Source organism: Bos indicus x Bos taurus, chromosome 16 (genome assembly GCF_003369695.1).
Source record: "Bos indicus x Bos taurus breed Angus x Brahman F1 hybrid chromosome 16, Bos_hybrid_MaternalHap_v2.0, whole genome shotgun sequence".
Classification (NCBI taxonomy): domain Eukaryota; kingdom Metazoa; phylum Chordata; class Mammalia; order Artiodactyla; family Bovidae; genus Bos; species Bos indicus x Bos taurus.
This window is the reverse complement of record NC_040091.1, coordinates 37540645-37564166: the sequence shown is the minus strand read 5'-3', so window position 1 is coordinate 37564166 and position 23522 is coordinate 37540645. Positions and strand designations below refer to the sequence as shown.

The following is a 23522-nucleotide window of genomic DNA, read 5'->3' as shown; positions in this document are numbered from 1 at the left end:
CTTCTCTCCTTCCCCTCTGCTTCCCCCACCCCTTCCCAGGGTTGCCAATAGCTCCTTTAAAGAAAAGCGGGGTTATAAAGTGCAGAGCTGGGTTATAAAGTGCAGAGCTGCCCGCTTCTGCCCTCTTAGGTTTTCAGTCCTCTAAGCCAGCTTTTTTCCCAAGGTGCCACTCTCCACTCACCAGACCATATTTTTCAAAAAATATCTGGAACACAAACAGCAACTTGTTTTTTGTACTTTTGATGAAAAATTGACCAGGCTTTTTTAAAAAATGTAAGGCTGTGTCAAGTCATTTTTAAGTGAGCTTAATGCTGCTGAAAAGTGCCCAGATTGGCAGCCTGGAAGAGGGTCTGTATCTTTAACTACAGCAGAGACAAGCAATGTCAGCTATTGCCAAGGAAATTCACAGGTCCCCCCCTTAGGCTTGGAAGTGTCTCTGTGGGATTGAACAGGTACATGTCCATTGAAATTTGCTTGCCTAGTGTTTATAGTATTCTTAACTCACCATATTCTGACTCGTAAAAAAATTCTACAATATCCAAGTCCCGCTGAAATGCTGCCTCTTCCAGGAAGCCTTTCCTCGTGTCTTCCTGCTCATTTGAAAAATCTACCCTCTGATTCCCTAGCAGTTTGTTACCCTCCTGTGATACTAGGCTTTTATATTAGTGTTAATCAGACCTCAAACCATATACATCTTTTCTTCTAAGTTATGCCCCCTTCAAGACTCCATGATTTAAAAAAAAAGACAAATCAAGCAGGCATTACCATTCCATTTTATAGATGGGTATAATAAAGGCCAAAAATAGCACACATAAGCAAAAATAAAGGCAGGATTAAAATCTAGATTATCTGATACCAAAATCCAAATTCTTCTATTTTTCATCTACTGAAATAAATTTTTTTTTAAACTTCTGAGTCTGGATGAAAGCCCTGTAATTCCCAAATCATCTTTCCTCTAAATGTGTCTTGCAGATTGTCTCTATAAACCCCCTGGCTTGGAGTCAGCCTTCTGAAAACTGCTGAGCTGGTCCCTAGTCAGCTACTAGTCAGGACTTGAATCACCCTGTGACCAGCCTTCCCAGGCTACAGGCCTTCCCCACCTCACACTATCCTTTAAGTCCCCCTGAATCAGGAGATGTGCACAGCTGGTTGTTCTAGCTACCATTGGTGTAAAGCAATTTATTCCAACCCAATTTCCTCTGCTCCGTTTTTCAAATCATTAGTAAAGACATTAGTGGAAGCTCAGAAGACGCGAGAAGCCTAATAAAACTTCAAATAAGCCCTGTTGCAAAGTCAATATTTCAGTCTCAGGAAACATATTGTTAAGTTCCCTGTGTGAAGAAATTAATAAACTGTCTCTGAATTCTACTCTTGAAGTCAGGGGTCTGAAATATTGTTCCAAGATTCAGTTTATACGAGGTTGAGCTTTTCTTTCCAAATACTGAACTTTTCTGCATGGTCTGCTTAATCGATTGCATACTTGTATGTTTATGCTGACTATAACTTATCATTTGCCAAATAACTTGAAATATCATGAGAAGTGTTTAGAAGGTTTAGAATGATGGGGAAGATGAGATAATGAGGCATTTCTTAACTCTCACAGTACTACAAGCTGCACAATGCTTAAAGTACTGGTAATTCGAAATTTTCTTCAAAAGCAAGATGAGATATAGAAAACAAATTTATGGTTACCAGGGAGTAAGTGGCGGGGGGGGGTAGTAAATTGGAAGACTGCGATTGTCATATACACACTGCTGCTGCTGCTACTGCTGCTAAGTCGCTTCAGTCGTATCCGACTCTGTGCAACCCCAGAGACGGCAGCCCACCAGGCTCCGCCATCCCCAGGATTCTCCAGGCAAGAACACTGGTGTGGGTTGCCATTTCCTTCTCCAACGCATGGAAGTGAAAAGTGAAAGTGAAGTCTCTGAGTCGTGTCTGACTCTTTGCGACCCCATGGACTGCAGCCCACCAGGCTCCTCCGTCCATGGGATTTTCCAGGCAAGAGTCCTGGAGTGGGTTGCCATTTACTATATATTAAAAAGTGAAAAGTGGAAGTGAAAGTCAGTCATGTCCGACTCTACGTGACCCCATGGACTATACAGTCCATGGAATTCTCCAGGCCAGAATACTGGAGTGGGTAGCCTTTCCCTTCTCCAGAGGATCTTCCCAACCCAGGGATCGAACCCAGGTCTCCCACATTGCAGGTGGATTCTTTACCAGCTGAGCCACAAGGGAAGCCCACTATATATAAACAGGTAATTAATAAGGACAGGAACTCTATGCAATACTCTGTAAAGGCCCATATGGGAAAAGACTCTAAAAGGAGATATGTACATGTATAACTGATTCACTTTGCTGTATACCTGAAACTAACACCACATTCTAGATCAATTATATGCTGATAAAAAAAAGTTCTTAAAATATTTTTTTAAGAAGCAAGATGTATCTATTCAAAGTTTCTTCTTTCCAACTAGTAGTTTCTCACATGTTTAAAATTCTTCCTCCAGTTTAGAACCACTTTCAGGTCATAGAAAATTCCATCTGTAAAGAACTATAAGGAAAGATCTGATCAAGCCCCTGTGAGATGAAATGCCTGAGCTGAGAAACAGGCATGTAGAATAGAAGACAAATAGGGGTTGCAGTTTCTGTTGAAAGCTGGAGCTGGTTCCACCTGGTAGCCTGCGGTATCCTTGTGTGATGGGAGAAGAGGAGGAACAGGTATAGAGGACTGGTGATCTCAAGATTGGTTGTATTAAAATCATACCAAAAGTGAGCTATGTGAAGGCCAGTATTAGATTCATCTCACCAGTTAGATGAGTGACTTTTTTGACCAAAGCCCGTGTCATATGTATCTTTAGAATCCTCCAAAGTGCTTGACATGGTGCTAAACACAACAAATACTTGTTAGCTGAACGATCGGTGGTAGGTAAAACGTGCTGATTGCAGCTCAGCTGAACTCTGCGTACATTTGGAGAAAAGACCTCACTGACTTCTGACCTTTGGCGTATTCACGCACATGCACTAAAAGCGGAGGGGAGGTGGGTACTCCAACCTAGGAAATACAACTAATGTCTCAAGACATTTCAGTTATCACGCATCTGCACTGTGGTCCTTAGCAAAACTGCTTTCTGATGTTTTGCTAAATTATAAAGAGGACACTTTTGTATAACTTAAAACAGAACCCTTCCTTTCTGGGAAAATTACAGGCAGTACCTGAATTACAGACTCAAACTGTTCAAATCACAAACTCAAGAAAAAAATTGCTCTCATTTCACACCCCGCTGCACCCAACCACTCCCGCTTCTTTGTCAACTGACTCCAGAAAGCCTGCTGAGAAAAGGCTTGTAAGTTTGAGAGAAAACCTGGGTAAGGAAATACAGAAAAGATGAGGCTAAGAAAAGTAAGCACCTGGGGTCAGTCCTCCAGTAGTTAAGGCCTCTCTTATCTACTAAGCCAGCAGGTCCCTAGCTGCCTCTGGAGCCCCTAGAGTAGCCACAGTCTGGTGCCTGCCACCTATACCTATGTTCAGCTTTATATTCATATGGTCGGTTCATAACACTGGTTCAATAGCGCCATCTCTCACCCGCCAACGTGGCCCACTGCAATAACCTAATTGCTTTTCCTTTCTCCTCTAATATCTATTTTCCATATAGCAATCATATTGTTCTTTTAAATAACATCAATCAGATTTTAAAACTCCATAGCTTAAATCCCTCCACTGGCTTCCCATGGCTATCATCGTCTCACCTTGACCTACAAGGTCACTATCACCAGTCCCTTCCCTATGTCTATGATCTCATCTGCCAAACATCCTATCACTTGCTATCTTCCAGTCACATTGACCTTCTTTCTGTCCCTTAGACCCATCAAGTTTGTCCCTGCCACAGGGTCTTTGCACTTGCTGTTCATGCCCACTGCCTGAGAGGCTCTTTATGCTCATCGTGGTAAGCTCATTTATTTCATTTATATTCTTGCTCATATAATCCTGTTCATTTCCTTTCTAGGACTTAGCATCATGTGTAGTTGAATCATTTATCTAATTGTTCATTATTCACATGTCTATTGCCTTTATTTCCCAAGAAAATGTAAGGTTTCTGAGAAGAAACAATTCATCTCTGTGACAGTTCGACTTCTGTATCTCTAACATCTAGAATAGTGACCGGCACACAAGCAAGTACTCAGTACATAGTTGTCAAACACGAGGAAATGAGTGACAGAAAGAGAAAGACGATGGAATAGGAGTCTTCCACAATCATGACCGACATCAACCTAGGTTTCCAAATTTGTTTCATTAGCAAATCTCAGAAGACAGAGCCTTGGGCAGCCCTGGGTTTATTGAGTACTTGCCTAGATAATGGCAAATCAGTATATTATTTCCCATTAAACTACTGGTTCTATGTGTTTTTCATTCTTCCTGGAACTAAGAGAGAAGAGGGGTAAGCAGAATGACTGAGGCATTGAAATCTCAGTGGCATTCTTAAAGAAACTGGGCAATGTGACCATGCCATACATGACATGAGAGCACTTAGAGAGGAGGGATGGAGTCAGACACGGCTGTTCAGGAGGTAGGAATTGAAGACAGCTGCCCAGAGATTAAATTCATCCAGTTCTAAATTTTCCCAGCACTTACACTAGTAAAAAGAGAAAGACACCCCTGTCCTCCTCACGATTGAGCCACTGGGACACTCATCCAGGACACAGCTCTCTGGACGCCCCTGTTGTCACTGGTCTTCATCTATATCACACATTTACTCGTTGGAGGGCGGCTTCCTGGGACCTGGTGGGGGTTAGCTGCTAAGTCATGTTTGACTCTTGCAACCCTATGGACTGGCGCTTGCCAGGCTCCTCTGTCCATGGGATTTCCAGGGCAAAAATACTAGAGTGGGTTGCTATTTTCTTCTCCAGGGGATCTTTCTGACCCAGAGATTGAACCCAGGTCTCCTGCATTTCAGGCAGATTCTTCACCGACTGAGTCAATAAGAAGCCCCTAGTGGGATCTTAGTCCTGGGACCCTAATCACTACTTATAACACTGCATCTGGAAAAATGAATTTTCAATTCCAAATAACCAAATCAGACTGATTCTTTTAAATAAAACCTTATTTTTCACTACAAAAAATAAAAATCATTTCCATAGCAGGAAACTATGAGTGAGCAGTCACTCAGTCGTGTCCAACTCTTTGTGACCCTGTGAACTGTAGCCCATCAGACTCCTCTGTCCATGGGATTATCCAGGCAAGAATACTAGAGTGGGTAGCCAGGGGATCTCAGGCGAATTCTTTCCCATCTGAGCCACCAGGGAAGCTAGTGGTAAAGAATCTGCCCGCCAATGCAGGAGATGCAGGAGACATGGGTTCAGTCTCTGGGTTGGGAAGGTCCCCTGGATGAGGAAATGGCAACCCACTCCAGTATTCTTTCCTGGGCAATCCCATGGACAGAGGAGCCCCATAGCTCATGGGGTTGCAAGAACCGGACATGCCTGAGTGACTAAAACCATTGCTGCTTAATTGTCATTGAAGTATCCAGTGTCATGAGAGGTTTTCTTTGTGAGAATGCAGTTTTCTAAAGGACTATTTTTTTTTAAAACTGTAATCCCAATACATAGTCCAGTACCACAGTTACAGGGGTACCACATACCGCTAAATGTCACAGAAGAGCCACATTCTGTGTCACATTCACCTCAACCATCTTCTTCCACTTTTCCAGCCACTGGAGGATAAATGATAGGGTGATGGAATACAGGGTACCAGAGGGGTCAAGGCAGGTTCTGGTTTTGTCAGGCTTAAGGCAAGTTCCTCAACGCCCTCTGAATCTCAAAACCCTAGCTGTAAATTGGACATGATAATATCTACAACTTAATATTATGTGAAAAATAAAACAGCATAAGTAGTATAAATCACCCAGCACAGTACCTGTTCATGATGAGTGCTCAATGAATCTAAATTTCTTTCCTTTATCTCCCTTCCTCCATTGAAAAAATCCAAAGACGTTAAAGCGGGATCATCTCTGAGCCACAGGGCCAAACACAAGGAAATAGAGAGACTAATCTAAATTCACTTTACTAATCCAAGAACCTTTGTTATCTCATTGATACATTTTATGTTCTTTGGGGTTAATAGGAATTGAAGCACACTTTACAGATACACTATAGAAATTGATATCACATAGGGGATTATTTTTTTCTATGAAGCATTATCCTTGCTACTCAGAAAATCATTTAAACCAGAAAGCCCAAGCTGCCTTTCATAACTGTTCAGCTCAGAGAAAAACTCATTGATAAGTGAGTCAACAAAGATAATTTTCAGGACAATCACAAGCAAGGCCAAGCATCTGCAAGACCTGAAATATGGGATGTTATGACACTGGTGAATTACTTCTGACGTACTTAATTATGCAACAACAAGATTTGCAGGAGCATAACCACATAGTTCCCCTGAGTATGCTGCCAGTATGCTCCACAAATGATTAAATATAAAATAAACAACAGCTAACTGTGAATTATGGAGTTGTAATTCCACTCAGGGGGTTCCAGTGATGTCATAAACCGCTAGAGCAAAGTTTATGTCACCAAAGGATCCCAGATGGGCTTCGAGGCCTCTAACTCAGCAGTGGTCTCTGCTGCAGCTATGACTCCAGGAAAGCTTTCCCTTTGCTTTTTGCCCCTCTCATGGCTGCAAAGGCCCTCCTTTCTTGTTCTCTTCCTCTGAGCTTTCTAAAAATCACACTTACCCTGCTTTTCCAAATGCAACTCCTTTTTAACTGAATGATCTGTCATTTAAAAGGCTATCCACATCTCCCCACACACTCTTTGGACAGCAATCTATGACTTACATATACTTCATTAGAAAAAAAGCAAAGCCTGACATTTAACAGAAAAGTCCATTTAGGGCAAAAACCCTGGCGCACACCTTAAAAGGAGACATTTGAGATGTAACTTTAGTATGTGCCAAGCTAATGTATGTGCCCACTAATGGAATAAATTTGTCTCTAAGCATGGCAAACTTGGAAAAGTAGTGTTGAAATTTCAAAATACAACCTTCCCACAATGTCTGAAAAAAAAGGTAAATTAAACTTTAGCCTCCTCAGACCATGCAGAAGTACACAAAATTGCATAATATTAGAAAAACTGTGCTTTATCCACCATCAGAAAGGAAGAACTTTGTAAGACAATAAGATATTAAATACAGAATTATAACTTTCTAAATGTGCAATACTTTCATCTGAAAACTTACTTAAAACTAAAGTGTAATTGCAAATATTAGTATCTGAGTGATAGACTGCCCCTTCTATGACACATGGTTTTCTCCCAGAAGAGCTGAGATAACAATCACTGAAAATTCATCACAGTTGGGATTTTTACAACTCCAAATAATTGCCTCAAACTGTTTTTCTTTGTTTTATGTGAAGCATTTAAAACAGTGCCAGGCACCTAGTGAGTGCTCTGTGTATATTTTTTTTTTATCTCCCACTTTGTTCATACATTTATTTTTTTAAATAACTGCTTTTTATTAAGCCATCTACAACATGAAAAACACTGCGCTAAGTACTCTGAAGTTATAAAATATCTGCCTCTCTGCCCTTGTATTCAAAACTATATTACACCTAGTTAAGAAGATAAGATTGACACTTAGGGAGAGTTAAATAACAATGGAAAACACATTACACAGTGGATGCCACAGAAAAACACATCATTTGATACCAATTACTATGAACGAAAGTGGTGTACATCAGTGTTTTCAAACTTTGTGATGTATAAAAACCATCCAGGATATTTAAAATGCAGGTGTTTGTGAGATTCTGATTCACTGGGTGTGGATGGGGTCTTGGAATCTGCATTTTAAGACTTTCTCTTTGGATGCACATGGATGAGTTAGGCAACACACTCTAAGATACACAGGATTAGGGCTTCCTTGGTGGCTCAGTGGTGAAGAATCTGCCTCCCAATGCAGGAGACACAGGTTCGATCCCTGATCTGGGAAGATCCCACTAGGCCATGGAGCAACTAAGCCCGTACATCACAACTACTGTGCCTGGGCCCAGTAGAGCCCGGGAGCCACAACTGCTGAGCCCGTGTGTCACAACTGCTGAAGCCCACGCATCCCAGAGCCTATGATCCGCAACAAGAGAAGCCACCACAATGCGAAGCCCACACACCACGACTAAGAGAGTAGCCCCCACTCACAAGTATAGAAAAAGCAGTATAGCAATGAAGATCCAGCACAACCAAAAAGAAATTAATCAATTAAATACAACTTTTAAAAAGACATACAGGATTAGATGGCAAACACATTAGGGGAAGAATCAGATTATCTGTTTATTTCTCTTCATCCTTTTTCTCCAAATCATTAAAAATGAACTGCTCGTGGGAGAGACATATACAGGAGAAAGAAAGGAAGACTACAAGGACCAAAGGACAATTTTCCTAGATGAGGGCTACACGCTCCCTAAATGAAGGCAGTAAGCCACTTATCTACACCCCCAATTAGAGACTACATAATACTGTAAAGTGCACAAAGTATTTTTAGCAAACACACAAACACTTTTCCATATGTCAAAACCAATAATCCTGACAGAGCTATGCTCCTAATCTCTGACTAATAACTACTGAGTATGTTTAGGAGATGATCTCTCATCTATCGTGTGCAGAAGATATATGGCACCCTGCTTCCCTAGACATCTAGCACATAAGTCTTGCAGTAAACCATCATCAAAGTGCTTCACCCACAGTGACCCATTTTCTCTTCATGCACCACAAGCATTAGCCATGCTGTTCTGTTCTGGAAGAATGCCAGGGGGAGTTAATCGTTAACTGCTTGGAAAAAAAAAAAAAAAGAGTCTTGGATGCTTCATGATATAGAAATGCAGTCTGTATGTCTTCCAAGTTTATCAGATTTCAAAGCCATACATATGCAAGCAGGTCACGTATCAAACTCAGAACAGAATGTTTATCTTACTCAACTGGTTAGGAAGTCTAAGTTGGCAAAAAGAATGGCAATTTTATGTATAATCACAGTTAACATGATATTATTCATGTACAAAAAAATTAAGTAAACCCCACAGAAACCTCATAGGAGTGGTAAGACAGTTAGCTACGTTACAGATATTATACCACAGAGAAACTGTAACATGATTGGCTTCCTAGAAACTCACTGGCTGTGTCAGATCTGGATAAGAAGTCTTGACACCTGGTATCCTAAGCATATGTCATAATTAAATTCAATGTCTACACTGGGGATGGGTATTTGTCTTCTTCAGTCACAATAAAGGTCTGTAGTGATAGATGAAGCACATGGAGATATGAGAGGCTGATGCCATCTCGAACTTGAAAAAAGTGTGTAATACTGTTTCATGCTAAAGAAGGGGAGGTTGACCTGAAAGAAATAACCTTAGTCGGGAATGTCTGAGCTAGACTCCTGGTGCTGCAGGAACTTATGGTGTGGTCTTATGAGTGTCACTAAAAATTGTAAGGCATAAGCTCCTAACTGTAGATCAAAACAGATGTTCCCTAGTCATTCAGTAAGGGATATGATGTAAGACTGTGACTTTTGGAGGATGGGAATAGTCCTAATTTCAGTGACATTAAATGCCCTCCAGCATGGATTGGGAAACCACACTGAACACATAACTGAGCTTGAACTTCTCAGAGATGCTACTGAAGTGCAGAACAGGGAAAGGGCATGCATTCAGGGAGAAGGGGAGTAAGGCATTGGGGTCTTTGTTTACATTATCTCATCATTCCAAACAATAAACCCGAGTGATAGATATTAATGTGCCAATTCTTTCGATGAGAAAACCAAGACCCAGAGAATTGTCTAAAGTCAACCAGTAATTAAATAATGGAACCATCATTTAACATGGATTTATCTAGAAACAAAGTAAAATGCTCTGAATCTCCTAGTGTCCCTAAATCTAAATTAAATATTCTTGTTTCTGAGAACAGAGTTTAAATATATTGAAATTCATTCTTACTTTTGATCTTTATTTATTACGTTAATTTAGAAAAGCCTCTATTAGTATTCCTTATCATACACTAATGTACATAAATTTAGCCCTTTATTTCTCAAATAGTTTCACAAATGCAATGTCTTTTTGGCCTGCTACATTCCCATGAGGAAGATAGGCACAGTTTATGGTGGAAGTTATATGCCCAGTTTATAACAAAGAATAAGAGTCAGAAGAATTAAAAGAGATTTGTGCAGCACAGCTGTGTACCATGAAGTGGCATGCTGGCATCACCCTCCTAAGTCAGTGTTGTTTCCCTAGACAGTAATGTATCTAAAAGAATCTGTTGACATCAAAGGTGGTGGGACACAATGAAAAAAAAAAGATAAAATGGAATCAGCAGAGAAAGATTCAAGGCATTCAACAGTAGTTCACTAAAATTCTCCAAGCCACAGTTTCCTTATCTGTAAAATAAAAAGAATTATGTGATCCCAACTCATTTCTTAGAATTGCCTTTATAAAACATAATAGCACTGGCATATGTTCTTAGAATCTGTGAAGCAGTTTCATATTTTATCTCACTTTATCCTTCTTATTAATGTTATTAATTCTTTAAGACAAAGTAGGTCATCGATTTATACAAGTAATAAAGGGAAAGAATTAAGTAAACCAGCAGTCTGAGTATATTACTGCAGTTTAAATTATTATACTTTTAAGGCCTACCCGAACACAGCTGGAATTTCCTGGCTGTTCAAGGTAGCCTTGAATCTTCAAACCAAAAAAAAAAAAAAAATCCAAAACAGTGCAGACAACAGATACTCTCACCACCCTGAAAAAGGAGAATGTTAGGGTAAAGGGGAAAAAGTTATAAATTTAAATAACACTTCATATATTTTGAGTAAAAAATGATCACACACAGAAAAATCTCTTCTTCCCTGAGGGAAGCTGAGAACAGTCAAACGTGCAGTGATATTATTTTCTCTTTCTGTTGTCAGAGGAGATTCAGCCTTTGAAATATGTGCAGCAAGACTGCAGATTTCAGTTTCATGATTAATGAACCAAATTACGTTTTATTTCTTAAATGTGTGGAGGATTCATCCTGTGGTCTTCCCTCGAACTTGAGGATTAGAGCAGCTGAGCAGCACATCTGGTTGTAGGCAAAGCGCTCTGGGTGGTTCTCCTTTTCCCCTCCTTTAGAACTAGGCAATGTGGGAAACTGCAGAAACTTTTATTGGGCAAGTGTGGTTTTTAGTCCTCAAAAATGATGATTACTCTCCCTGTTCCCCCTTTCTCATGAGAAGGAAGAAGGTGAATTATTTAGCTCTATCGAATAATAATTTTAAAATTTTGTTCCATATGATGTTTTATCACTTGCTAATACTTACCCTAAAGAAAATATTTGCACTCATCAGGCAAATATTTCAACATAAACTTGCCTGGGAATGATTTTTACACAGACTTCATAATAACAATTTATATTTTCTCTGCAATTATCACTTTAAGTAAGGGCTGGGGGACTGCCGACTTTCATATCTGGATAAATGCATTATCTTTGATTTTGCTAAGTGCTTCTTTCTCTGTCAAAACACACTACTGTGTGCTGGGATAGGTCATTATCCAGCTTGATCATCATTCTGCAGGGTACAGAAAAATATCGTTTTCCTCCTCCTTTTTCTACAAAAACATGTATGAGTCTCAAAACATTTCATAAAAGAAAGTTAAGATCCAGGGATCTACAATAATAGAAAATTTTCAGTCCCTTAAGATATTTTCTCTGCAATTTGCTTTGTGGCACTTTTCCTCACTAAATCATGTAAAAACGAATTTTTTTGTTTTTTTGTTTGGAGCTCTCCAACTGTGGTCTCGGAATGTCCTTTAGGTATTATGCAGGCTTTTCCAATTTCTAAAGGAGACATGTGCTCATGTCTAGGGAAGGTTCCCAGCTAGAACAAGCAGAAAAGAAAAAGAAACTGTTTACTCAGAAGGTCTTTACTGCTGGAAATGTACCCACTGGAACTTGAGAACGCTGGGAAATAGCTGTGATGTCACAGCTCTCATCATCTTTGGAGAGCTTTTGTTTGTTGTTTGTGTGTTTGTTTAACTTTTCGGTGAGAGCAAGTGGGTTCAGTGTGTGTGTGTTTTCTTAATTTGGGCGAAACACAATCTTTGAAAAAAATTTTTTTTTAAATTGGCCATCAAGAATGTTAATACAAGCTTTGTGCAAAAGATAAAAAGAAATACTTTAATATTAAACTGTTACCTGCGTCTACCTCAGGGTGGTGAAATATAAGTGACCTGATTTTCCCGCTAAAACTTTTTAATGTAAAATAATACATTTTCTAAAATGAGCCTGTATCACACTTAGGTATTATTCATATTTTAAAAATTACTTGCAACAAAGATTTCATAAACAGAAGGGCCACTCAATGCTTCCAATGGATGCAGGGAGACCCAATAAGTTAGGAAGCTGGCTTAGAGAGCAAATGAGATATTTTAGAGATTTTAAAAGGAGATGAATTCAAATGAGAAGAGAAATTTGTCGACATTTAGAGTAGGATTGAACAGAGGCTTGAAGGAAGGAGTCAAGGATGAGTCCAAAGTTTCTGAGTATTGCAACCACATGTTTTGATACAGGAAAATAGGAAAAGCTATCAGAGGATAAGATTGGGAAAATGAGCTCACTGATGCCATGTTTTGGTTGTTTTGAAGTTGAAGCATTTGAGTTGTTCAAATGGAAATGTCTAGGTAGCTGCATACACAAATCTGCAGCTCCAAGGGGGGCCTTAAAGATATATCCTGGGAGTCATTTGTATATAGATGGTTACTAAAATGGTGAGCCTAGGGGAGATCTCTGGAAAAGGAAATGGCAACCCACTCCAATATTCTTGTCTGGAAAACGCCAGAGGAGCCTGGCGGGCTACAGTCCATGGGGTTGCAGAGAGTCGGACACAACGGAGCAACTAAGCACGCAACACGGAGGAGATCGCTAAAGCCTTTAAAGGGTTTAGAGCGTGAAGAGGAGGGGAGGGGACCTAGTTCTTACATTAGGTTGGCAAGGGGATCCACTAAACTTGGGGAGCTCACTCTATGACAATAAACATTTACTGAGCACAGGCGAGAGTTTGCCACCTGGCCCAGCGGTATATGACTGTTATAATCCAGCATTTAGGGAAGCAGCACAGGTAGAAAATTGAAAGAAAAGTCACAATGTACATAATTATTTAGTGTCACCTCCCAGTCTGGATTAATGGTGATGTGTGTCAGTGCCCAGTTATAAAGATTTAGATTCAATGCCTACTTCTACTGGAATGCTCAACTTCACATATTTATGAGCTACTTGTAAAAGAAACAGACTAGTAACCAGTTCCCCAAACCTCAGTCCCCATGAAGTCTCTAACTAGGCCATTACAAAATGAATTGTTAGAGAGGACAAATATGAGAAAATGCCTGGTACATTATTGATCAAAAGTCCTCACCTTTTCTAAGGATTCTAGATTTAAGAGGCTTCTGGATCCCTGGGTTGGAAATATCCCCTGGAGAAGGGCATGGCAAAACACTCCAGTATTCTCGCCTGGAGAATTCCATGGACAGAGAGGCCTGGTGGGCTACAGTCCATGGAGTCACAAAGAGTCGAACACAACTGAAGTGACTTAGCATGTGGCCTCCTGGCACCAGTTTTTTCTGCAGCACACAGGTTGTGGATAGCCAGTTGGGGTACAGGGAATGAATTCAAAGAAAAGGATGATGGATAAGCTCAGAAGGGCAGGAGACTGTCTCCCTACCATTCACCAGGCCCAAGCCAATTCTACTAAACCCTTTGCAGACTAGCATGACTTTGTGTGGATAAATACAATGGAAACTTGAGAAAACATGGTTCTCTGTATATATCCAAAGTGCTGGCTAGGCCCTTCACTTTGCCCATAGTCAAGCTGATTGAACTTAGCATATTCTGGCTCAAATTTTTATTGAGTTGGGCCCCTTGGCCTTTAAGTTTTATATCTCAATTGTCTTTGAAAAGATTTGGCCTCCCCATATATATTCAGAGCACTGGAAGAGCACCCATCTGTTTTTATGCTTATTTGTAAAACTACACAGACCTTCCAGCCCTGTGAGGTCCTTTAAAACATAATGACATGGCTGATGGTGAGAAATTAAGTGAATGAGGTAAATGTTCTTACGCTCAGACAAACCTTTGTGGGAAAGCAATTTCCCTTCCAGTTCTGGCCTCATGCTTCTGTTTCTAGTGAATACCCAAGCTCAAGATTATCTTGGAAAGTATGTATTAACCACCATGGATGCTAAGAAGACAAAATATTCATTCTGCCACTTTGTTTTTCCCAGCTTTGACTTGTCCTATTGACCCTCCAAGGTCAAAGAGCGAGAAATAAACCAAGAGAGAAGTAGAAAAATCCCAAGACTTGCTTAAGGTATATCCTCATCTTTCCCGTAAGTCTCTTGAAACCCTTGCCCCAAAAGGAAGATCAGTGGAGGCCAGGAGTTAGATTCAGGGGTTGGAAATGCCCAAGTTGCATGCACACATAAGACAGTGGGGGCAGCTACTGTTCTTTCTTGAGGGGAAAAGGAACTCTAAGGTGGCCAAAGCTCAGCCCTATCTAAGGATTCCAGGTACTATGAGGGTTTCTGTGGCCATTTTGCAGTGTCTCACTGATACGGCTAGCTCCCTGTCTCTCAAATCTGCCCCTCTTTCTGTAAATACTTGGAGTTCATCTACAGAAAAGTCTCACCCACGTCCACAGGGACAAACCTTCTCCTTCTCCATGGGACCCAGGCGTCAGCCCAATCACCCACTTATCCAGGGTCATCTAGTCCCACTCTCCTTCTGCCTCTTCCTGCTAACCCTGGAATCCTCACCATTTTCATTGCAAAGAAGTTGTTTCCGTTAAAACGCATGTGGAGCATACAGTTCAGCAGTCCCTGAAGTGACTGCACGCTAGTGATATCTCCCATCTCTTGCTACTTGTGTAGAGGGGTCTTCTCTCTACAGTACTTCTCTCTCTCCTGCTGGCACCCAAGAGTTTTTGAAGGCGGGGGTTAAGTTCCAGCCCTGACCTAGGAGGAATGCGCCCCCTTTCGGCGAGAGGAAGCAAGGAAAGGAGCTTCTAGGAAGGCTCGAGAGACCGATTTAGCTGAGAGCTGCGCCCCAGCGCCCTTGGAATTGGAAGGACAAGGGTTGAGGTGGGACGGGGCGGGGGATTGCATCTTTGTCCAGGCCAGCAGAGATGGAGAACTTTAAAATCTAAAATACTATGGTTCTATTTATCTTCGCTGATTTACTGAATTAATTTTCCCTTACTCTTTATTTCTTCCGCCACATCGCCTGCAACCCACCCGGCAAAAAGAGTCAAGAGTCTGCAGTTCTGGCCAGTGCGATCGCCATTCCTGCATGAAAGTTTCACTACAGTCTCTTATCCGCTTGTTAAGAACATTTCTAATCGCTTGCAAATAACTCCATGAAAGTAGACAAAATAGGAACCAGAGAAGCTGTCCCTGTCTTTTCTCATAACTCGGGTCCTGGGGATTCAAGTTAATACACATTTTTTCAAACGTATTTCTCCTTTGGAGCTGAGTCTGGGGAAAACCAATAATGGTAAAAAGGAGGCCCAAAGTTCTTAAGAATTAGAGCTCCCTCATTACCGTGGTGCAGCAAAGCAACTGGGCCATCCGGTGCTCCAAGGACCCAAAGACAGCATTCTGGTCCCAACTCAGACCTACATAAATTCCTGCATTTGAGAGCTTCAGGGGGAGCAGCGGAATCCTTGACTCTGCTTGTCCTCAGACTCGTCTGAGAAGCCACTTGTGTTTGTGATTGATTTGTTCTGACATGTTTTCTTTCTTTTCTTTCATAAACTTTCCCTAACCCACCACCACTTGTGCCTTTGTTCCCCTTCCCCTCCCCTAAAGTGGCTATTGCCCCTATAATCGGCTTCCCAAATATTTTTTCATCAAGAAAAGTGGTTCCAGGACAAGTGAAATGTAGTGGGATTTTTTTCTTTCTTTCTTTTGGTCTTAAACCTAAAATTGATAGCCCATAATTCTCTGTACGACTGCTTCCTTCAGGCTGCCTCACTAAATTGGACAAATGACGACGCCAAGAATCTAATATTCAGACCACGGTGGAGACTCCTTGCTCAAAAATTTTCATACGTGAAAATCAAACCCTCTGACCGCTAAACACCGATGACTGTCCCTCAGACATCCCGGCCTTGTATCTCCGCATTTATTGATTTTATAACAAACAGCATTCAGAGAAAAGGAGGTCGTGGTGGTTTGTTGATACCATTATTTACTGTTTGAGATGGTTGGTTTTTAATTGAGTGTTTTTAACCTGCTCATCAAACTATTTGATTTTACAAGAATCCAAAATCTTGTGTATAATAATAATGCTGTTGACATGTGCATCTTTTTTGACTTTTTTAAAAGTTAGGGGGTACCAAATCTATGGGACTGGCAGTCGCCCCACCTTAAATTAAAACCCCAATTAGAAAGAAAGAAAAAGAAAAAAAAAAAAAAAAAAAAACCCCGTCCAATCAGATTACAATCGTGCGCAATCACAGGTAGTTCTGTAAATGTTTGGACACCAAGTGGCAACTGGGAATTGGACCTTTACCGAATTTTTTCCTGTAAATGTCGGGATCCCTAGCTCGGAGGAATGATCTGAGGATCCTGTTGGTTGAACTTACAAATCACTTGTATGGAGGATGCTGAACCTCCGTTTTTGTTCCTCGGAAGGATTGTCACCCCCTCCCCCCAAAGCTTTTCCACCCTCTGCAAAGAAAAATATGAGCACAATGCAAGCCTTATCTCCTTTTCTACAAATCCACTCCCCCATTCCTAAAATGTGTACTTCTTATGGCTTTTACTGACCCATCTCTACTAAAGGGTAAAAAATAAATACATATTCTGAGAGTCATTAAAAGTGCGCACCTCCAGGAACGGGAGGCACGCGAGGTTCGCACGCACAGGCGCGCACACATTTGCAACTTCCTTGTACCCGAGGCCCTGGCGCTTGCTCGGGCAAAGGACTGGGGTTTTCCGGGAGCTACAGGTCTGTTTAGACGGTTTGCCCTACTAAAGAGAGGGAACAGGTAAACAAGAGAGGGGAGAGGAACTGTAAAAGAAACACATCTTTTAAAGGAAAAATCAAATTGGTCTAGAGATCCTCATCGTTGAAAATCTATAGATGTTATTTAAAAGTGAAAAAATGTAATGTTCTCGGAGGTGGCTACTGGCCAAAGCAACGTTCAAAATTCGTATCTGAGGGGATCTGAGCCGGTGAAGTAGAAACATAATTTTGGCTCTGAAATTGCTGAGGTATTTTTTCGCAAGGGGCGGGAGAGGGGTGACTCTTGTTGATTTGGAGATGATTTATTTACCCGTGTCGTAAAATCTAAAATGACGCCCCTGGGAAGACGAAGGAACTGCAGGGACCCGTGTGACCTGTTGCTGCCCGCCCGACGCCCCTAGTTCTGAACTGAGCTTGCCGGGGGAAGGTTAAGGTCGCCAAGCAAAAAAGCAGGGTTGCATGACGCCCAAGGTGAGAGAAAGGCGCTCCGGAGTCTCGCCAGGGCCTCCTCAGCGAAATGTACGATAGAGCCAGTGACTCACTGACTTCTAAAATTGGGGGATCTGGAGCCCCGGGGAATATTAGCAGCCGGGGCCTCGGATTTTAGAGGCTCACCTCCCCGACGCTTCAAACTCCAAGCGCCCTTCGCTCCAAAGCGGGAGGAAGTCACTAGACTGTCAGTTTCTTCGAAATATTGAGGCCATTCAGCCCCTTGCTCCTGCATGTGAGATAAACAAGATTCACCACATCTTTTCTGGACTTGACATTCGACGCTGGGGACTCAGTGACCTCCCTTGATCCTGGATTTCACTGCCTCCTCTAAAGAGTAAAAAATATTTCCAGGCTACGCTTAAAACGGTCTATTTCGTTGACTCCCCCTTGAATCGAGATCACTGAGGCCCAAATTCAGAGTGGCGGCACCGGCTCCAGGTTTCCCGGGGTGTTGCCGCAGATTTCTGGTGCCATAGGTGTTGCAAATACAGAGACTCCGGAGGGGCCCGATGTTCCGATGTGAATTCCAACAGGGAAGCAAGCGCCCGGTGCTCTCCAGGGCGCTTCCCTGGCCTTGAAGAGCCGGCAGAAATGGGCCCCCGGGAGTGCGGCAGGCGGGTTGGGCGGGTGATTCCTTCGCGCCGCGTTTACACCTCTCCCTTTGTGACAAATCGATTTCCCCGCGCCGCTGCTCTGTATTTGCCTCGCACAGCGGCCCGGGGCCCAGCTGCTCCGGGTGCACACTTAGCACCGCCTTGTGAATGCGTGCGTGTGCGCGCGCGTGTCTAATTGACTTTCCGTCTACCTTTTTATGACTACATGTGTTTCCAACAAAAGGTCTTATTAGGACAATCTGGTTTCACTAATTTAGAGGTTGGGAACGTGGAAGGCAGGCGCTTTTTTAAGAGTTTGCAGAAGTTCAGATTAAGAAATGACAGCGGGATGCACCGTCCTCCTAGGGGTAGTTCTGCCTATTTTTATGCCCTGTTCCTCTTTCCTCTCCCTGACTACCTCTGTTGTACCGCCAACCCACCCTTCACACGCCACATTCCCCCATTAGCCACTGGATTTCTGACGATGTTAAAGAACCGTTTCTTAAATCACTGAAAGTGTTTGAACCCAGAAATTTGAGAAATTTACTAGGTTGGGAATATCAGTAAAAGGAGAAAGAAATACTTCAACAGAGAGGAAAGTGGAGTGAATAAAAAGGGGGGAAACAGACTTGTGGTGTGGCCTGCAGGGGATCAGTGGGAAGCCTTCACTTTGGACAGTGCTTGGCTCCTCTTTGCTAAGATGGGTCCAGTTTGTAATTGGAAAATCTGCAAAATTAATAATCTAACATTGCAAGTGTAAATACAGTCTGTTTTACTTATTTGAGTTGAATAGAAACTTTAGGGAGGACGTGTTTCTATATAGCTCTGAGAAGAAAAGGGGTCTTTGAAATGTTCCCCATCTCTCCAAAGGAGATTATGGTTTCTCACTTGAGTAGACACCCAGCATGCTGCAAAAAGTGCCTGACTCTTGGTGCCATCCTCTGTCCCTTGCAGCTGGCAAGCCTAGCTCTTGCCCTCTGCCTGGAGACTCTTCTCTGATTCACAGTCTGAGCCTCACTGTCCATGGCAAACTGAAAGCCCAGTAGCCCTCCACCAGTCCTGACTTCTGGGTAACTGTGACAGCTTCCTTGGCATCTCCTGGTTGGGGCCCAAGACTAAGGACAAAGGTCCTCCTGAACACTTGCAACCACTCAACTTACCAGACCCTCTTATTCTCACCCCAGAGATGGGGAAGGAGGTTGAGGAAACACGGCTTCTAAAAGCAACTACCCATTTGTTAGAAGGATGGGCCCTGGTCATCCCCAGAAAGCAAGGTCTATGGCGGTGTTTGGGTGTGTGTGTGATTTTGGCTACTTCCCCAGATGTCCAAAAGTTCATCCCCATCACTTCGTACTGCATTCTGTGGCCTCCTGCTGGAACTGTTTGTCTACCATTCTTCTTCAAGCACGCTTTCCCCCAGAATCTCAGTTTCCTTTTCTGGGTCGTTCCTTACTCCTAGAAACTCTGTGATGTACTTAAGTATCAAGTGGGCAGGTTTCCACAGGTCTCATCCCTTTTCCTCAGGACAGACCGTCCCCAACTTCTCCTGCTGCCCTTTGCCTGTCCCCTAGCGAACTAGCGCCCCACAGTTGCCACGTGCTCAGCCCAGCCTCAGGCCTGGGTCTAGAAGAAGCCATCCCTGAGTCACCTCCCCACGCCAGCCTGCAGCCTCACCTCAGATTAGGGGTGATTCCTAGCTGGTCTCTTCAACCCAGCCTTGCTGGGTACCCACTAGGAGGCCACCGTGGACCCAAACTCTCCTCTCTTTGCATCCACATAAAGTCAAAAGACAGGAACGATCATCATCCCTCCAGCTCTGGCCTGTGTGGACCCTGGGCTTGCTCTGGCCACCTACCTGGGCCTGCTTTACACAGCCCTCTGCTTGCTCTTGGGACAAAGCAACTCTGGCTGGTCTCCCTCAATGCACCCTGACCTTCTGTGCTGCAGTTTCTTCACAACCTTGATTTCTGTTGTGGCTCCAGCCTTCTTTGAATAATGGTAAATGCTGTGATTAATAATTAGCTGTGAAGCTGAGTGATAGGCACGTGAAAATTCAGAATACTGTTCTCCCTACTCTTTGCTTCCCTGATAGCTCAGTTGGTAAAATATTCCCTAGTAAAGTGTTTAAATATTATTTCACAGTGCATTTTCTTGAGCTACAAGTGCCTACACCATCTATTAACTTGCTCCCTGCCTGTGCCACCAGCGAGCAGCTCCCCAGAAGGTGCCAATAACCTCAACAAGGACACCTCTGCACCTAGCCGTTATCCAGGACTTGGGGACACCGGATCTTCATTCCTCAGTTTTTCCCTAGAGCCTGGCCAGGTCAGATCCCCCATCACCCTCTGCCCATGCCCACAGTAGGGTGGATGGGCCCTAGTTTGCTTCTGGCTAAAATACTGAGGGAAGCCCAGGCCTGGACCAGGGATGCAGGGCGACGGGCAGGCGGCCTGCGGTAGGGATGGGCTCTCCCTGCGGCCTGTTTCAGCGCTGCTCTCCCACCACTTTGCACAGGACTTGCTTCCAGCTGTTTCTAAATCCTGTTTGCTTTGCTATGTGTTTTCCAAGAGTCTGACCTTGGCACTGTTATTTGAAAACCATAGATTGCCAGTGGGTTCCCTGGTTCCACAGCCTCTGAGTTCCAAGACAAAAGAGCAGTCAGCAAATAATAGAATGGAAAGGGATCAGCCTCATTTAAAAACTTTCAGCCAAGTTCTGACTCTTGCAACCCTGAGGAGGAAATATCCAACCCCATTTCACCTGGGATAAGCCATGTGACAGGTCTGTTACAGACTCTTCTAGGACGTATGGATATACCTGAAGTCACGTTTTATAAGGCACAGCTAGTAACAAGGCGAGAGTTCCTTGGGGACGTGATAGCAATCAAGGAGAGTGCCAAAAGGAGACTCTACATGGACTTTTCTGGAAATCTTAGAGCTATTAGGGAGAGTTCTTCCAATGTAACACCGGGCTTGGCATTGGAGCCCGGGCCTCCGTGGCGCATCTCTCCTGTGTGGGACCATGCGGGGCAGCGGCTCGGGTTTCACCCCTAAAGGACCCTCCCTTTGCTTCGTCTGAGTTTTCCCTTGTCATTCAGGCCTTTCATTCTACCGAGAGTCTTAAACCCTTAGGCAGGTGTCGGCTACATTCCTAGACAGAAAGCGGATACAGCGTTCGAGCTGGGCGCTCCAGGGCCGCCCCTCTGGCACCTCCGGCCTTCGGAGCCCGCGCGCGCTGCGCCGCGGAAGCAGCGCGGGTCTAGCTCGCTTTACGCGGTGCCCTCCGCCTCTTCGGTCCCTTCCGCCCTCCAACCCGCTTATGCCAGCCAGGAGAAGCCCTTCGGACCCGACTCAGCATCCTTAACCCGATGTCTTCTCAAACAGGGCGGGCTCCCAGAGTTTGCACCGATTTGGGACCCTTTTCCTGTCCAGCCCTTTCGACCGGCTGGAGAGAAGATCCGCCAGCCGCGCTCGTCCGGGACGGAGAGGCAGCGCAGCCGGCTTCTGCGAGAGTCCGCGGCGGGCAGTGTCGCCGACCCCAGCCGGGGCCTCGGAGCCTCCCTCAGGCGTCCGCCCGGGCTCGTTCCTCAGCGGAGCCCTCCTCTTCCCTCCGTCTGTGATCGGCCCTTCCTCTGGCCACTGCCACCAACCTCTCCTCTTTCCGGACTTTCTCCCTCCGGCGCCCGGCGAGCTCCAGCCACCCAGCCCGGACGCCCCCGCCCCCGATCCGGCATACACAAACACACACACACACACACCCCGCGGGCACGCGCCCCCTCACTCACTGTCCTGTTGCGGGGTGTCGCTGCCGCTGGTGAGTCCCGGCGACTCCAATAGGCTCCGGCCCGCCTCGCCCACGCTCTCGTCCGCCTGCGCCGCCACCATGTCCCCCGCTTCCTCCAGGTCTAGCAGGTGACTGACGGAGAAGTTCTTTTTAGCCTGCAGGGTGTCGAGGTTGCTCGGGCTGTCCAAGCGGCCGCCCAGCGCCGGTTGCCGCTCCAGAACGTGCCCGTAGCTGGAGGTCATGGTCTTCCCCTCCGATCCCACCCACCCCCCTTTCCCGCTCGAATCAACACCAAACGCTGTGGGCGCGAGGGGGGAGAGGAGCCGAGTGGGGCAGAGAGAGGGGGGGAGTGGAGAGAGAGAGGGAGAGAGAGAGAGAAGGAGGGGAAGAACAAAAAAAAAAAAGTGGAAAGAGGGCGGGGGACCCCCTTCTGTAAGAGCAGAGAGTTCTGCACCAGCAGCTTTCGACAGCCTCGGTTGCTTTCCTGAGGCCAAGTCCGGCGCGGTCCAAAGAGATAATCCACACCAAAAAATAAAATGAAAAGTCACCCTATGTTCAAGTCAGGAGAGGAAAAAAAAAAAAATCCCTTCCAGCTCTCCAAAAGCGTCCACACGCACGCACTAAAAATAATAATAAGGGGGAGAGGAAAGGAGAGGCCAGCAGGGCGGGGGAGTTAGGCAAACAGAAGAAGAGAAGAAGAAGGGGTGGGAGAGAAGAATCAAAGTGGATTTTTTTTTTTTTTTTTTTAGGTTAAAAAAGTTATTCCCAGGCAAGAGTTCAAGCACCAACAGAAGAAGGCTTGTTCCAGCTTTAAAACATCTTCAAGAAAACGTGTTCCCCCTCTCTGCACTCCTGTGGATTCTCAGGAGTGACTAAAGTTTCAGGAGGAGAGGGTGATGTCTTGCAGATGTATTGGAGAGCAGGAGTCTCACTTTACTTTTCGTAAGGAGGGGTAAAAAAAGCGGGGGGCTCCAAGAGTCCGAAGGAGGGTGGTAGTGGGCTTCCCCCGTTCCCTTCGCTTTCTCCCCCTCTTCTCGCTGAGCTCCCTTTTCCTTCTCAGTTGGATCAAGAAGCTCTCTGGCACTTCAAAAGGCACAAACTGGCATGCAGAGGAGGCTTTGTAGGGAATACAAGAAAATTGGAGACCCCTGGGAGGGCAGATCTCGACTTAATAGGAGCCTGTAATTACGTGGCAAAGCCTTTGTGCGGTGCCTGACGGTTTACAGACCCCCTTTCTCCATCACAATCTCCTTCTTCCTCCTTTCCCCCGGACCAGAAAACAGTCTGATTAAGAAAACCCCCTTTGCCAACTTCTGAGCAAGAGAGAAAGAGAGAGGGAGGGAGCCAGAGAGGGAGAGAGGGAGGAGGGGGAGAAGAGGGAGGGAAAAGAAAGGAAGAGAGCCCCTTTGGATTTTTTAAGTAAAGGTCTAATTATCATTCCCATGCAATAGTATCACGGGGAGAAAAGACAAACTGAAACCCACATTCACTTCAAACGGGCTGATTATTTTGCTTCGGCATTAACTCCTCCAGATTTAAGATCCTGTTGGAAAATCTCATTTGCATGTTTTGATAACAGCTGCGGGGAAATTTGTTGGAAAAAATCCACAACTGTCTCAATCAAATTTT

The 23522-nt window shown here is 44.1% G+C and overlaps 1 protein-coding gene across 3 annotated transcripts in view; it reads right to left on the bottom strand.

The window, feature by feature from the left end:
• PRRX1 (paired related homeobox 1) overlaps positions 1-23253 on the bottom strand; it is an 85829-nt gene extending 62576 nt beyond the window's left edge. The window contains exon 1 of one of the 3 annotated variants that reach the window (XM_027564777.1): positions 21895-23253. In XM_027564777.1, the coding sequence (XP_027420578.1) occupies positions 21895-22135 (241 nt within the window). In that variant the 5' untranslated portion in view covers positions 22136-23253. The remainder of the gene's footprint in view (positions 1-21894) is intronic. The other 2 variants (XM_027564776.1, XM_027564775.1) reach the window with 2 other exon arrangements.
• Positions 23254-23522: the final 269 nt, after the last annotated feature.